A 14245-nucleotide genomic window follows, 5' to 3' on the forward strand; every position below is an offset into this window, starting at 1 on the left:
GGAATCCTTTGGCCTTTCCTTCCCGGGAGGCCAGGCCTGAGCAGGGTGGCGAGGGTGTCGGTCAGCAGGAGCTGTCCCCACCTGGTTTGTTTCCGCCTGCCTCTCTGGTGGCCTTCCTTCTGGGTCCCCCCATGGTGAGGTGCCCTAGGAATGCCCCTCTCTCACCCCCTCTCTGCTCCCCCTTCCGCCGGCCCCTAAGCTCAGGAGGCGCCTTCTGCGGTTCTAATCTGAGCTTTGGCCAAATCCTCTTTCTGTAGCTTTGGCCCAGGTGCCCTGCCCGCCCCCCCCGGGGCCTTGGCCACTCTGAGTGCCCCATCCCCTTCCAGGGCCCGCCCTGAGCCAGGCCGCCCGGGGGTCCGGGCCCTCGTGAGCCCCGGGGGGCCCCGGGAGAGTGATGATCTCTGGGGCTTTGGGCTCCGGCCGTCATGAGGCCAACATCCCTGTAAAGACGGGATTATCCGCCTAAAGCTCCTGAGCTGTTACTGTTAGGGCTTCTTTGGGGCTTTGTGGCTCTTGGGAACAAGGGGTGACCTTGAGGAGATGGCGAGGAGGGGGCTGCTGGTCGTGTGGCGGGAGCGAGGGGCGACGGACGGACAAGGCGGCGGGCAAGGGACTGGGGGCGGGCCGTCGGCACGTGGGGCCGGGGAGGGTGGGGACAGGGAGGGGGGGGGCCCAGCCTGCCCCTGCCCCGCTGTGGGCCGTTGGGTGAGGGGCTCCGGCTCTGTTCGCTTCTCGGTGCGTGAGGAGGTTTTGGACAAAGCCTTTCTCGCTCCAGAGCACCTGACCTTGGGGGCCCGTGGACAGAGTTTGGGGATCTGTGACCTGGGGTGGGGCCCAAATCCCAAATCCGTTTTTGCTGATTTCTCACTGAACCCCAGCGTCTCCTTCCAGGACCCGAAGACCCCTGGGGCAGCCCCGGCCCCTCCGCCCCCTTCCCCAGCAGGGAACCTTCCAGCCTGGCCCCCGGCCCCCATCGGGAGTCTCCTCTGGGCCCACAGGCGGGAGGCCTGGGGCGGGGCAGCCACTTAATAAGCACTGGCTGGACTCCGTCCTGGGGGCACTTGGGAGCAATTGTCAGTGTTTGAGCAGGAGAGTGATGGGGGCCCGGCAGTGCATTAACAAGATTGATCTGGCAGCCTGGGCCGGACTGGGGGGGGCAGAGGCCGCGAGTTCAGCGCGGGAGCGATCGATAATGTTAATCGGGGGAGAGGGGAGGCCGGGAGCCAGGGCTGGCTGCAGATCTGACCGCCACCCACTGGCCCCGCTGGCTGATTGTCTGGGGTGATAAGGGGAGGCTTGGGGACCCCCTCCCGCTGCCCCAAGTCTCCTCAGCTCTGGAAAAGGCGGGGACCCCATACCAGACCTGGGGCCACTGTGGGGACTGCTGGGAGGCTGGATTGGAACACGGGGAGAAAGCAGATGTTGGGATCCTTCAGGGCCCCCGATATTGAGGGGAGGTGGCCCCTTCAGGGCCCCAGATCATCCTCACACCAAGAGCTGCCCTAAGTCCCCTTTACCCCCTGGCTGAGGGCTGGGAAGGGGGCAGTGGCCTCCCTGGGCCTGCGCTCCTCGGGAACCAGGCATGGGGAGAAGGCGGCTCCCGAGCTTGGCTTAGGCCCCTAGTGCCCCTGGGCCCGTCCCTGGCCTCCCTGGGCCCGAGCGCTCCCATCACTCAAACAGGCCTCGGAGAGCTCGTGTCCGAGTGTCAGGCTCAGCCGTGACCCTGCCCGGGGCCGCAGGAGGCTCCTTCCTATCCCAGCCCCGCGTGGGGCGGCTGCCCTTGGACCCCGGCTCTGCCCCCACCCCCGGCCCTTCCCGGCCCCGCGTCCCATCTCATGCCCTCGGAACCGGGGCCTGCTGCCCCCGAGGCGACCGGGGCCACTGCGCCCCCACTAACGGCCAGCGAGAAGCTCCCGGAGCCCGAGGGACAGAGGCCTGAAGAGGACCAGGAACTCGCCCCCTTGGGCTCAAACAGCAGGGAAAGTGGGGGGTGGGAAGAGAAGCAGGTGATTCCTTCAGAGAGCAGCAGGAGGCTTAGAGGGTCCGGGCATCAATGAGTCAGTCAGCAGACTGTTATTAAGTGCTTACTGTGTGCCCTTAGCAGTTATTAAGTGCTTACTGTGTGCCCCCGGATCTCAGGCCATCCTACCTGCGCTGACTTGGTCCAGGCCCCAGTAAGGAACTCCCCTTCCATAGAAAGCCTTTCCTGATCCCTCTTAAGGCACATGTCTTGCCTCTGTGGTTATTGCCAGTTTGTCCCGCCTCTAGTTATTGGTGCCGGCTGTTTACATGTCTTCCCCACTAGACTGTGAACTTGTTGAAGGCAGGGCTGTATTCTGCCTTTGTATCTTCACTTCCTGGCACATAGTAGGTGCTTCATATATGCCTGTTAACTGACTGACGTGTGAACCCCATTAGACTGGGAGTTTTGTGAGAACCAGGACTGTGTCTTTGCCTTTTTTTATTGTTAGTGTTTGGCACAGCGCCTGGCATACAGGAGGCGCAGAATAGATGCTTCTTTCACTGCTTGAACACTTGGTAGGGCCTGGATCTCAGGGCGTGAGGCTGGAGGCGCTGGGGTCCTGGGGGTGAGAAGGGAAGGCGAGGCGCCATCCCGGAGCAGAGTGGCCCTCCACGGGGTCCGGCTGCTTCTCGGCTTCGTGCAGAGGCTCGGACCCCGCCCAGGGCCCCCTCCCTGCTCCCCCGGCCCACGGGGTCCAGGCCCGAAGGCCGGCACCTGAACGTGGGCCGACAGCTCCAGGCAGGGCCCAGAGCACCCAAGGTCGGCCTCCGGGCGGGATGCTCCCTGCAGCGGTGGCTGGCTGCCCCTCCGTGCCCTCCCCCGCCCCTCGGTGCCCTCTGTGCCCTCCCCCGCCCCTCCATGCCCTCCCCCGCCAAGCTGGCTCGGCGATTTCCTCGGGTCAGCGGGCTCCCTTGTGGCACAGGGCACCTTGGTGCCAGGCCCTCCCCTACACCCGCCCGCGGCCTGGAGGATTTATTCCTTGGTCAGGGAACAGCAGTGGCAGCACTTCTGGAGCCGGGACGGTCTGTGGGCAGCTCACCCGCCGTGGCGGTCGGGGCCATTTGCCCCCTGGCAGCATCACCCGGCCCTGCAGGGGCTCCCAGTGCCCAGAGCTGGGCTAGGGGCTGGGGGGAGGGGACCGGCTCGGGGGTCCCCCACTCCCCGAAAAAGGGACAGAGGAGGCTGCCCAGGGCACCCAGAGGCGCCAAAGGCTGGTGGTCCCCAAGCTGGGCCCCCCACCTATCCCCCTCCCTCATTTGTACAGAGGGGGAGAGTCAGGAGTGAACACCACGGCAGGACGCCAGGCCCTGGGTCCCCATCTGTACAAGGAAAGGCCAAGATCTCTCCAGCTGTAGCCGAATGATCCCTGAGTGAGTGAGCATTTATTAAGTCCCTATTGTGTGCTGGGCATGGCCTGCAGGGGACACAGAGAAAGACTGGGGCAGCCCCTCCCCCTGAGCAGTTGGCCCTCAGTGTGCTGACAAGTGCGGGCTATGGTGGGGCCTCTGGGCCGAGCCTTGGAAGCCCCCCCCCCATCTGCAAAGGAAGGGGTTGGACCAGAGGCTTTGGAGGCGCCAGGCCCGTGATCCCCGAAACCTCCCAGGGCTCGGCCCAGGACCCCTCCCCACCACAGACCCAGCCCTGAAAAGGACCACGGGCCAGCCCTCATTTAACAGAAGAAGAAACGGAGGCTGCAGAAGCCCCCCCCAGCTCTGACACCCCCTGTTCTAAGCCCCCCAGCTCTGACATTAATCCCTCTAAGCTCTCAGTGCCCCTCCCCCTTGTGGGCCCCCCTAAGGAGTCTCTCCCATTCCCAGGCCGTGGGGCCGGATTCGGGCTCGGGGCCCATTAGGCTCAGGCCGTGTCTGGGCAAGGCCTCTGTGCCGGCGCCTCGGGAGCGGAGCTCCAACCTGCCCTCCCCCCTCGGGGGTCTCTGGGCGGCTCTCGGTGCCGGGGGCTGACCCGAGCTGGGGTCGCAGTCTCCTTGAGCCCCCGCCCCCTGCCGTGCCCCCCTGGGAGGCCAGCTGCCAGCCGCTGGCACGCCTTCCTGCACCTGAACCGCTGCCAGCTCGTTTGTGGCCAGTGTTAATTAAGAGAGAGACATGATGGGAGAAAGGTGGGCAAGGGCTAGCAGAGGGCGAGCCCCCAGCCCCCCTCCCCCTTCCCCCTCTCACTTCCTCTCTGTCTCTCTCAGAGAGACCTATCTCCATCTCTGTCTGTCTCTCTCTCTCTCTCTTTCTCTCCCCCTTTCTCTATCTCTCCCCCCTCCCCCTCTCACCTCCTCTCCCTCTGCCTCCCTCGGCTCCCCCTCCTTCATGGCGCTGCCCCCACCCCCCACCCAGGGAGGGTGGCTCTCCCTCACTCTCCATCTTAATTAGCTCCGGTATTAATCTCCCCAGTAACGCAGCCCTGGGTTTTCAGCCGTGGAATTAATTACTCCCCAAGCGAGGAGCTGTCAGCTCTGCGAGACCCGGCCGGCTCCGCGTCCTCCCAGCGGTCCCGGCAGCCCCTCCCCGCCCCAGCCTCCCCCAGCCTCCCATGCTTGGCACACCTCACAACACCCTCAGTAACTCCCAGGCCCGGAACCCCGGGGCCTCCTCTGCTTCCTCCACCTCCCGGCCGGACTGCCCCCCTCCCGTTTCCCAAATGCGGCGTCCACTTTCCCCTCTCCGGGTCTTTGCCCGAGCCGTTCCCCAGGCCTGGCGCCCTCCCCGAGGCCCTCTGGCTCCTGAGCAGTCCCTGGGGAGGCCTTTCCCACTCCCCCTGATTCTTGGTGTTTCATCCCTCAATTTCTCTTCCTCTTGGGACGCCGCCTCGCCCACAGGTAGAAGCTCTCTGAGGGCAGAGACTCTCCCTGGCGCTGTGCCTGGCACAGCTCTGTGGCAAGAGGTCGCCCCGGGGTCTCTCGGCTCCCACTGGGACAGCCCCACCGGCCCCCAGGCCCTCCCCCATCTGTCCCGTCTCAGCCTCCATCCTCCCCCAGGGGCCTTGGCTCTCAAGAGTGTGGGGCAGCGCATCCCTGAATCCCTGGGGGGGGGCGCTGTGAGGTTCGGACCCCTCCTCACAAACCCAGCTTCTCACCGCTGTGCCCCTGCTGGGAGCACCCCCGCCTTGGCGTGGCTTTGGAGGCCCAGGGTGGAGCCCCAACCTCCTCTGGCCCTCAGGACGGGAGGAGAGGCCCCCGTCACAGGGGGTCAGCTTGGGGAGCGGGGGATGTTTGACCCGAACCCAGGGACCCGCTCCCTCGCACCCGCTCGCCCACCTGTCTGGCAGCCAGCTCCCTCCCATCTTCATCAACAGCTCCCATTTATCAGCTCCCACCTGAGGCTTCTGCAGGCCCGGCAGCATCTTGGGGCTCAGGCCGGGGTCAGGGGCTGCTGGGGCAGCCCCCCCCCAGGAGGCCGGCAGTCTGGGAGGCCGGAAAGATGGACAGCCTCAATTAGCTCCGGCCCCTCTCGGGCAGGAGAAGGAAGGGGGCAGCCGATTAAATGCCGTCAGGGAGATTGGCAGGTCTCGCTCTGGAAGCTGGCATCCTCCTGAAGGCCTGTCAGCTCCGGCTCACTCTGCCAGCCAGATGGGCGATGGGACGCGGAGCTCGGAGGTGGGGGGAGGGCCGCAGGAGCGGGTGGGCTGGGGATGGGGGGCAGCCCTCCCGGGGGCCATCGAAGGAGCCGCAGGAGTGAGGGCAGCTGGGGGTGGGGGCAGTCCTTCCAGCAGCCATCGACTCACCCGGCTCACGGAGCCGGGTCCCCCTTCAGGTTGGCCATCCCCCGGGGCGTACCCTCCTCCCCTCTGGGTGCCGGGAGCCCCACCCCCAGCACCCTGTCTTTGCCATCCAGGAATAACCCCTTGCTGCACAAGAACACTGGGGAGTTCACCGAAATGGTGGCGTTGTTAATGAAAGAGCTGAGAAAGGGGACCCGGGCCCCCCAGGGCCCAAGATCCTAACTTGGGGGGAGCTCCAACCCACGGCCCCTCCTGCTTTGCTCTTCGCTCTTGGTAGTTCTGGGGAGCAGCCTGGTCCTTCCCAGTGACCCGATTGCGCCACGGTTCTGAGCCCTCTGATACTCCCTCCTCCTATAAAACTATGCTCTTGTCTGGGCTGGCCTCTTTTGGGCCGCTAGACTGAGCTTCAAGAGCACAGGGATCAGGTGTGGTCTGCACACAGTAGGGGCTGAATAAATGTCTGTACAATATATATTGTGTTGTCTTTTCTGGACTGACTGTTGGATTGTATTGTAGCACCTGAACTCCTTTCCTAAGTACCTGTTGTCCTTTCTTAAGTACCTGAACTTCTGTTTTAAGTACTTGAACTGGTTTTAAGTACCTGGACTCCTTTCTTGAGTACCTGGACTACTTTTTAAGTACCTATTCTCCTTTCTTAAGTACCTGGACTGATTTTTTAAAGTACCTGAACTCCTTTCTTAAGTACTTGGACTGCTTTTAAGTACCTGTTCTCCTTTCTTAAGTACCTGAACTGCTTTCTTAAGTACTTGGACTGCTTTTTAAGTACCTGAACTCTTTTTTTAAGTACCTGAACTCCTTCCTTGAGTACCTGGACTTTTTAAGTACCTGAACTCTTAACCAGATCTTTGTTGCTGGGACAGATTTGCTGGAGGCTGGGAAGGGACACTTGGCCCCACCTGAGTCTCGGGAAGAGGCAAAGGGGACAGTGGGCCAAAGCAGATGATTCCAGGGTGGGGGGTCCAGGAGACAGGAAGCTCCTGGGGGAGGGCAGGGCCTAGCTGGGGAACAGAAGGCTGGGAGAAGTGGGAAAGGTTCTGGGGAGACTGGCAAAGTGGGGCTTGTGGAGGACCCTCAGTTCCGAGTCTCCGGCTGGGTAGTTACCGTGGTCCCCGGTCTCCGGCCCTCATTGCCCCAGCCTAGGCGTGGCTCCGGGATAGGAGAGCCCTGCCAGTGCAGGAGTGAACTCTCGCCTCCTTCTCCTAGTCCAGCCTCCGTCCCTCTCCCACTGGGCCCGGATGACCACGTCCTGGAGCCAGGAGCCCTCGTCCTTAGTGGCCCAGGAAGCTTCCAGCTCGGGCCAGTCTCAGCACATTGCCGGCTCCTCCTTCACCGGCTGCCCCCCCCCCGCCCCGTGCCCAGAACCCTGGCACCTCTGCCTAACCAGACACCCCTGGGAGGAGGCCGCCTGTGGTCCAGTACCTCTCACTGACCCTCTGTCCTTCTCTTACAGCTAACAGCTCCCTGCTCGGAGGCGGCGGTGGTAAGTGTGACCTGCTTTGTTTCTGGGGCTCCCTGGGACTCCCGCCCCCTCCCTTCCCCTGTGCCCGGCCTGGCCCTGACCCTTGGGGCCTCGTCCGCCCCCTCCTCGCCCCGCTCCTTCCTGTTTGGGGATCAGCCGAGAGTCGGGGGGTCTGTCCTGGAAAAGAGAGGCACAAGCCTGAGAAGGAACAGGCTGCCTCAGTAAGGGGTGAGCTCCCCATCTTTGGGGGTATTCCAGCTAAAGCCGTCTGGGATTATTGGGCGCAGTGGCCATGGATTTTAGAAGTCCCGTTCTGATCCAGACTCAGAAGCTCGCTAGCTGGGTGACTTCCCTGTTCCTCAGTTTCCTCATTAATAAAATGGGGACAGTAATAACACCTCCTTCCCAGGGTTATTGTGGGCATGAAAATTGTGTGGAGAGTTTAGCATATAGTAGGAGCTTAATAAATGCTCGTTCACTTCCTCCATGCACTTTTCAAACCAGGTCCCAAGGGATTCTGGGATGCTGGAGGCAGCCGTGGCGGGATAATAGACCCGGGTTCGAGGCCTCCCACGGGCCTGCGCCCTCCGCCAGCGTGCCGGTACTCTCAGGGCCCAGGTGGACCCCAGGGCCGTGGCTCCCAGTCTCCATCGTTCTGGCCTCTGAGTCCTCCTCTCCACTCACAGCTTTTGCTGTCCCCAGCACCCCCACTGTGTGCAGCTCCCTGGACTCCAGGGCCCAGCTCCCATTTTACAGATGAGGAGACTGAGACCAGGGCCTGGGGGCTGGTTGGCCAAGGTCAGCCATGTGCTAAGCGGCCGTGGAGCCTGACGCGCGCCCTCCCTGCCCGTGTCAGGCAATGGGCTCCCTCTGAGCTTCCCTCCCGGGCTGGCCGGGTCCAGTCCCTGGTCTCTGCCCATTCCTGCAGCCCCCGGGAAAGGGGTGACTGAGGGTCTGTCCCAGTGGGCTCCGGGGGGTCCCAGGGGGCTCAGGTCAGGGAGAGTGTGACCCTCAGCCGAGATGTCTCGCTTTGGTCCCAGCCCAGGAGGGAGCAGGCGGCTGGAGCCCGGAGCGGGCAAGGGAGGGACAGCCATGCCGTGGGCCCCTCCTGCCACCGGCCCCCGCCTCCCTCCGGGCTCCCGCAGTGGCGGGAGGAATGATTGGTGAGCTGGAGAGCGGAGGTTAATGGGCTCGCGGATAAATCCCAGGGCTGTGTTTACCGCAGGCGGGCGGCGGGCGCGGGCTAGGCCAGGTTTTAAAAGGGGGAAAAATAAAAGGGTCACAGGTCGGGAATAAATAAGAGGCGCATTAAGAGCTGTCCAGGCTGGGAGCTGGGGGGGGGGCTGTTTGTTCTGGGAGCTGTTTTCCTGTCTCCCCCCCCCCCAGTCCTGAGGTGAGTGTGGAGGACATTCCTGGCTGGGCAGGCTGGAGGTACTCGGGAGTCCGGGCTCCCTGGGGGCCTGGCGCGCAGTAGGTGCTCAGCAAGGGCCGGGATGGAGTTGGTGGCATTGGTCTAGGGGCCTGGTGCACAGTAAGTGCTCATTCTTGCAGCCCCCGGGGCAGGGGTGACTGAGGGTCTGAAAAATCACTGCCCCAGACCTTGGTGTTTCCTGGTCTCCAGGACCCTCCAGGAGCAGGGCAGCAGAGAGACGGCCCCGTGGGCCTGGGCGCCGGGGGAGCCTGGCTAGGCCAGCCTGGAGGCCAGCAGGCAGCAGAGGCCGGGGGGAGGCTGAGGGCGGGGCGGACACGAGGAGGTCACTGAGGCCGTCCCAAGGCCAGCAGCGTCCCCTGACGTGACCCACCTCTGGGCGCTCTCCCTAACTGCGGATGGGATGGAGGACCGTCACACGGGACCCTGGGATGATCCACGGCTCAGGGAGCCCCACGCTGTCCTGCTGGGCGAGTCCTGAGGGCGCTTTACAGATGGGGAAACTGAGGCTGGGGGAGATTAAGTGACATGCCTGGCATTCTTATTTGTAAGTCTAAGGCTGGATTTTGAGCTGTGGCCTCCCTGACTCCCAGCCCAGTAATCTCCACAAATCATTGGCCCCTTCCATAGGGCTGACCCTCGAGGTCATGAAGTCCATCCCCCTGCGCTCCTGCATCTGACAGGGAAGTGGAGGATGCAGGAGAGGAAGATTCCCAGCATCTTTGGGTGGGTGGAGGGAGGGTGGGAGCCAAGACCAGCACTGGCAGCTCCCTGAGGGCAGGCCCGGGGCTTCACGTCCCCACCCTTAGCCCAGGGCCGGCCCATGGAGCCTCACTGAGTCCCTGACTGCCGGCCTCGCAGTGTCCCAGGGCATGCCCTGAAGGTCACTTTGGTTCTGATGTTCCCAGAGACACTCGGGGCAGGAGGGAAGCTGGGGCATGAGGTTCCAGGCTCAGGGAGGGCCAGAGAGGGCAGAACAGCCCTGCCCGGCCCAGGAGGCCAGGACCAAAGGGGGTCCTTGGGGTCAGAGGGGAGCCCGCTCCTGGACCCTGGGCGGGGGTCTGGTGGAGCAGGGTGCCCCCCCACCTTCCCTGTCCCCCCGCCCCCACATAGCTGCAGTGATCGGGGGGCCGCCCGGGGCTGGGGAGGGGCGGGTGTTTACAGAAGCCGGGAGCTCCTGACAGAGATGGATGGGCCCCGGGCAGGAAGGGAGCGCTGGGAGGAAGCGGGCCCAGGTCCGGCTTTTTAACGCCAGCGGGAGATTTATGGCGCCGGCGGGGTGCAGGTCAGAGAGGGGCTGTTAGTCTGTAAATGGGATTGCAGAACAAGGTGAGGGAGGGCGGCTGCGCCGCAGGCGGAGCTGGAAGCAGGCCAGGGAGAGGGGCCCCGGAGCCCGGAGCGGGCGCCCCTGAGGGAGGGTCTGCCTGGAGATGCCCCGCAGGAGCTGGGCCCAGAGGGGCACCACAGGTGCCCGCCGCCCCCGGGGAGCCCTCCCCGATGCCCCCTTCCCCTCGGGACCTCCAACCGGACTGCCTGGTAGGCTGGCAGCCACTGCCTGTGCCCCACAAGCTGGCGAGAGCCAGAGGGCAGGGATTTTGCCCCAACCTGATGCCAGCCAAGGAGGTGCTTCCTGGCATTTGCTGAAGGGGTCCACGAGTGCGAGGCGCCGCCGTCCCTGTCTGGCCGACCCTGCGGCCGGCTCTCCTCTGGTCAGCCGCCCTCCCCCAGCTCCCCCGCCAAGGGGCGCCCCCTGGAGGTTTGAACCCAGAGCCAGCATTATGGTCCTTTGGGGGGGGGAATGTAGTGTGGAGAGAACTGAACGTGGGGTTCAGATCTCCATTCTCTCTGCCGCCGCCGCCTCCTCCTCCTCCTCCTCCACTGAATAATAATCTTAACAAACAGCCGGCACTGGGGCACTGCTCTAAGCCTGCAACGGGCTTTGTCTGTGATCTCCCTGCGCCCTCCGTGAGCTGGGTCTGTGCCTCCATTTTACTGATGCGGAGACCAAGGCCAAGAGGTCACATGATTTCCCTAAGCTCCAAGGCAGGGCTGGAGCTCAGGTCACGCTAACCACCGCACCATCCAGTCAAGTGGGAAGCCCCCTCCTCGCTACCCGAGGCAGGGCCGGGCTCGTGGGGAGGCAGGGAGACCTGGAGCGTCCACAGGTTTGATCCTCTCAGATTACAGGTGGGGAAACCAAGGCCCAGGGACAGGCAGTGCCCCCTCCCCAGCTGCTCCCGTTATCAGTCAGTCCCACCCCCCCCTTCCTCTGCTGCCCTGCCCCCACAAAGGACAGGAGGTCTGTCTGCAGGACCAGGAAGGGGCAGCCTTGGGCCCAAAGCCAGCAGGGGCCGGGCTCTGTCCGTGGTGCTGACTTGGTTGATTGTGGGTCTCTCCCTGATGGGAGCCTCCTGCTGCTCCTGGACAGGTCTGAGACATCAGGGTAGAACGGTCCGTCCGGCTGCTGAAATCCAGACTCTGCGTCTGTGTGCCCTTGGATAGGTCACTGCTGTCCAGGCCTGCGCCCCCCTCTCCCCACTCTGGAGAATGTTGTCCCAGTCACTCCAAGGTCCCTTCCACCTTTGTCCCAAAGGCCCCAGCGAGGCGGACCCTCAGCCTGGAGGCCCCCGGCCGTGCCTTCCCAGCATGCTCAGGGCTGGACGCCGGGCCACGCCAAGCCCACTCCAACTTTTACTACCACAGTGAAAGCCTTTTACTGGATCAATAAAAAATTTTCCGAAAGCTCTGCCATTGTCTGTTCAAAAAGAGAGGCAGGGGCTTTAAATCAGAGACTAAATCAACACACCCATGACAAGAGTCCTTCTTGTTTATTAGGACTGAAATGTTTACTCGGCGATAAGCAACGGGCTTTCACAGAGAGATTTGTGTTCTATTTTTCAATTACCCCTCGCCTTCTTCTGCCACTTTTGCACTAAAGGGATAACAAATGTATCGCCGCGTTTCAATTATTCACCTAAATCACGACTTTGCTGCCACGCCGCCCGCCCGCCTGCTGACAGATTAATTCATTGCCTCCTTCCGTTCTGGCCCCCCCCCCCGCTCCTGCCCCGGCCCCGCCCCTTGCTGCCGGCCCCCGCCCGCCACTCCTGGCCTGGTCTCCCCCTCACCTGTGCTCTCCGTCCCAGAAATGGGACCATATGGAGTTCTCCTTCCCTTCTCTGGGCCCCCTAGCCCTTGGCACCCACCGCTCCTGGCCCGGTCTCCCCCTCACCTGGGCTCTCCATCCCAGAAATGGGACCATCCCAGCCAGAGTTCTCCTTCCCCTCTCTGGGCCCCCTAGCCCCTGGCACCCACCGCTCCTGGCCCGGTCTCCCCCTCACCTGGGTTCTCTGTCCCAGAAATGGGACCGTCCCGGCCGGAGTCCTCCTTCCCGTCTCGGCCTCTGCTCGAGCTCCCCCACCCCTCACAGGTGGGACTTCCTCCACCCATGGCTCTGATGACGGCTCCTGTGGGAGATAACGTGTGTCAGCCATATTGCAGTTAACGCGCCGCTCCCATTGGTGAAGTCTATTAATGTGGTGTCCGTGCTGCGTCATGTTAATGCATTAATATATTAGTCTTATACTATTGTGTAATTATATGTTACTGTGTGTTAGATCGCTATCAGTGCATCGATACAATGTTCTCTTGACCTCACGTGGTATTATATGAATATACAGTGTGTGTCAGTTGCACGTTAATAGATCATTCGTATCAGTGCGATACATTGACATAGTGTCCGTGTTGCATCATGTTGCTATATGAGCATGTGAATATTCTGCCACACGGCACCACGTGCTACATCGGTGCATCCGCGTTCTCTCCGTCTCACGTGGCACTGGATTAATGTAGAGCGGAACATTGTATCGATGCTCTTGCTACAGTTGCATTAACATGGTGTTTGGCTATATCGCTATTCACTGTCGTGGGCTCATGTTTGTGCCATTTGTATCACAATGATGTTGCTGTGTTGGTGCCCTCCAGTGTTACCTACAATACTCTTGTCTAGCAGATTTGTATTCACATCCCCCGGCCCTCGATATTATTCCTGTGTCTTCCTACTGAGCTTCACGTGCTGCTAATCCAGCCTCCCCATCCCTGCTGCCCCACTGCATTACTAGGGTGACTCCGCCTGTAGTTTGCATCCATTTGTGTCCATCCCAACGTCAGGCTTTTGGGATGCCGCGTTCTCCCATCGATGTGGCCTTTGTTTATCATTCTGTCTGCCCCTCCGTCCACCCCTCTGTCCACCCTCCCGTCTGTCCCTCCGTCTGCTCCGTGCCAAGTACCAAGGATGCACAGAAAGGCCGTTCAGGGGCCCCTCAGGAAGCTCCCGGTCTAATGGGGGACACACTAGCTGCGTGCGAACAAGCTGTGGCCAGGAGGGCCTGGAGGTCATTTCCAAAGGAAAGGCCCTGCCTGGGAGTCGGGCCTAGCTGAGCCTTGAAGGTTGCCAGGAGGCGGGGTAGGAGCCGGAGAGTCCCCGGCATGGGGGAAGAGTCACTCTGGGAGGGTGGAGAAGCTGGTCACTGGATCAGGGTGCGGGGGCCCCGCCCCAAGCCAGGCCCTGGGCTGGGAGCCCCCAAGGGAAAGAGGAGGTGGTTGCTGCCCTCCAGGGTCTTACCTCCATGTAGTCAGGCTGCGTGTGGGGGGGGGGCAGTGTGTCTGCGGTCCTCCCCACAGAGCATAATGGAGGTTCCAGCTCAAGACCCTGGCCCAACTTGGCCCCTGCTCCGGGGCGCTGTGGGGCGGCGCTGTCAGCAGGGAGGTTCTCGGGATGCAGAGCAGGGAGGCTCCGACGTGGCCAGTGCTGACCCCTCTGGACCCACAGCGCCGGACCTGGAGGGCCTGGGTCCTTTTGAGACCCTTCCTGAGGGCTGTTCCAGTGGCAAGCATTTCATTTATTAGACACCTACAGTATGCCAGGTGTGGTGCCCTTGGTGGGGTGGTAATGACACCTGGCACCAGTTAGCCCAAACTGTACCTACTCACAGGCTTATGGGGGGGCAGGAGAGCCTGGACTCCCCTTGGGCCTCGGTCCCCAATCAGCCTTGGGACACCCGGAGCTTCAGCTCTCAACTCCAGCACCCAGGGTCACCCACCTGGAATAGTGGAGGGAGGGATCCACGCTGGGACTCTTTCCACACTGACCGATGCAATCACAGGGCCAAGGACATAGGCACTGATGCCACAGGCCTTCACAGCGGGCGCAGCTCATCCCCCAGAGACGGGGGCCTTGTCCTCTCCCTGACGGCCCTATACACCCCGAGGGACCCTCCCCCGCCCCACACTCACCTTAATGCTCCTTGTCTTCCCTCCCCCAGCCGCCCTCCGACTTTCTGCCTGCCCCCCCCTCCTTCTGTGTTTCTGTCCCAGTATTCTTTCTCTGCCTCTCTGTCTCTCTCTCTCTGTGTCTCTCCTATCTCTCTCTCTGTGTCTCTGTCTCTGTCTCTCTCTGCTTCTTCCTCTTCCCTAAAGGTCCAGGAGCTCCTAGGGAGGTCAGCACTGGCCATATTTCTGGCCAAGGAGAACGGGACGGGGAGTGGAGCTGGGCCTCAGACACTGCCTTAGGGACCCGGGGGGAGGA

At 62.5% G+C, this 14245-nt stretch overlaps 1 protein-coding gene across 2 annotated transcripts in view; it reads left to right on the forward strand.

Annotated features, from left to right (window-relative positions):
- Positions 1 to 14245, forward strand: part of MACROD1 (mono-ADP ribosylhydrolase 1) — a 137596-nt gene that overhangs the window by 115159 nt on the left and 8192 nt on the right. For both annotated transcript variants that reach the window (XM_031942621.1, XM_031942620.1), the window contains exon 4: positions 7221 to 7250. In XM_031942621.1, coding sequence (XP_031798481.1) covers positions 7221 to 7250 — 30 coding nt within the window. The remainder of the gene's footprint in view (positions 1 to 7220; positions 7251 to 14245) is intronic.

The sequence above is a fragment of the Sarcophilus harrisii genome, chromosome 6 (genome assembly GCF_902635505.1).
Source record: "Sarcophilus harrisii chromosome 6, mSarHar1.11, whole genome shotgun sequence".
In the NCBI taxonomy this organism is placed as follows: domain Eukaryota; kingdom Metazoa; phylum Chordata; class Mammalia; order Dasyuromorphia; family Dasyuridae; genus Sarcophilus; species Sarcophilus harrisii.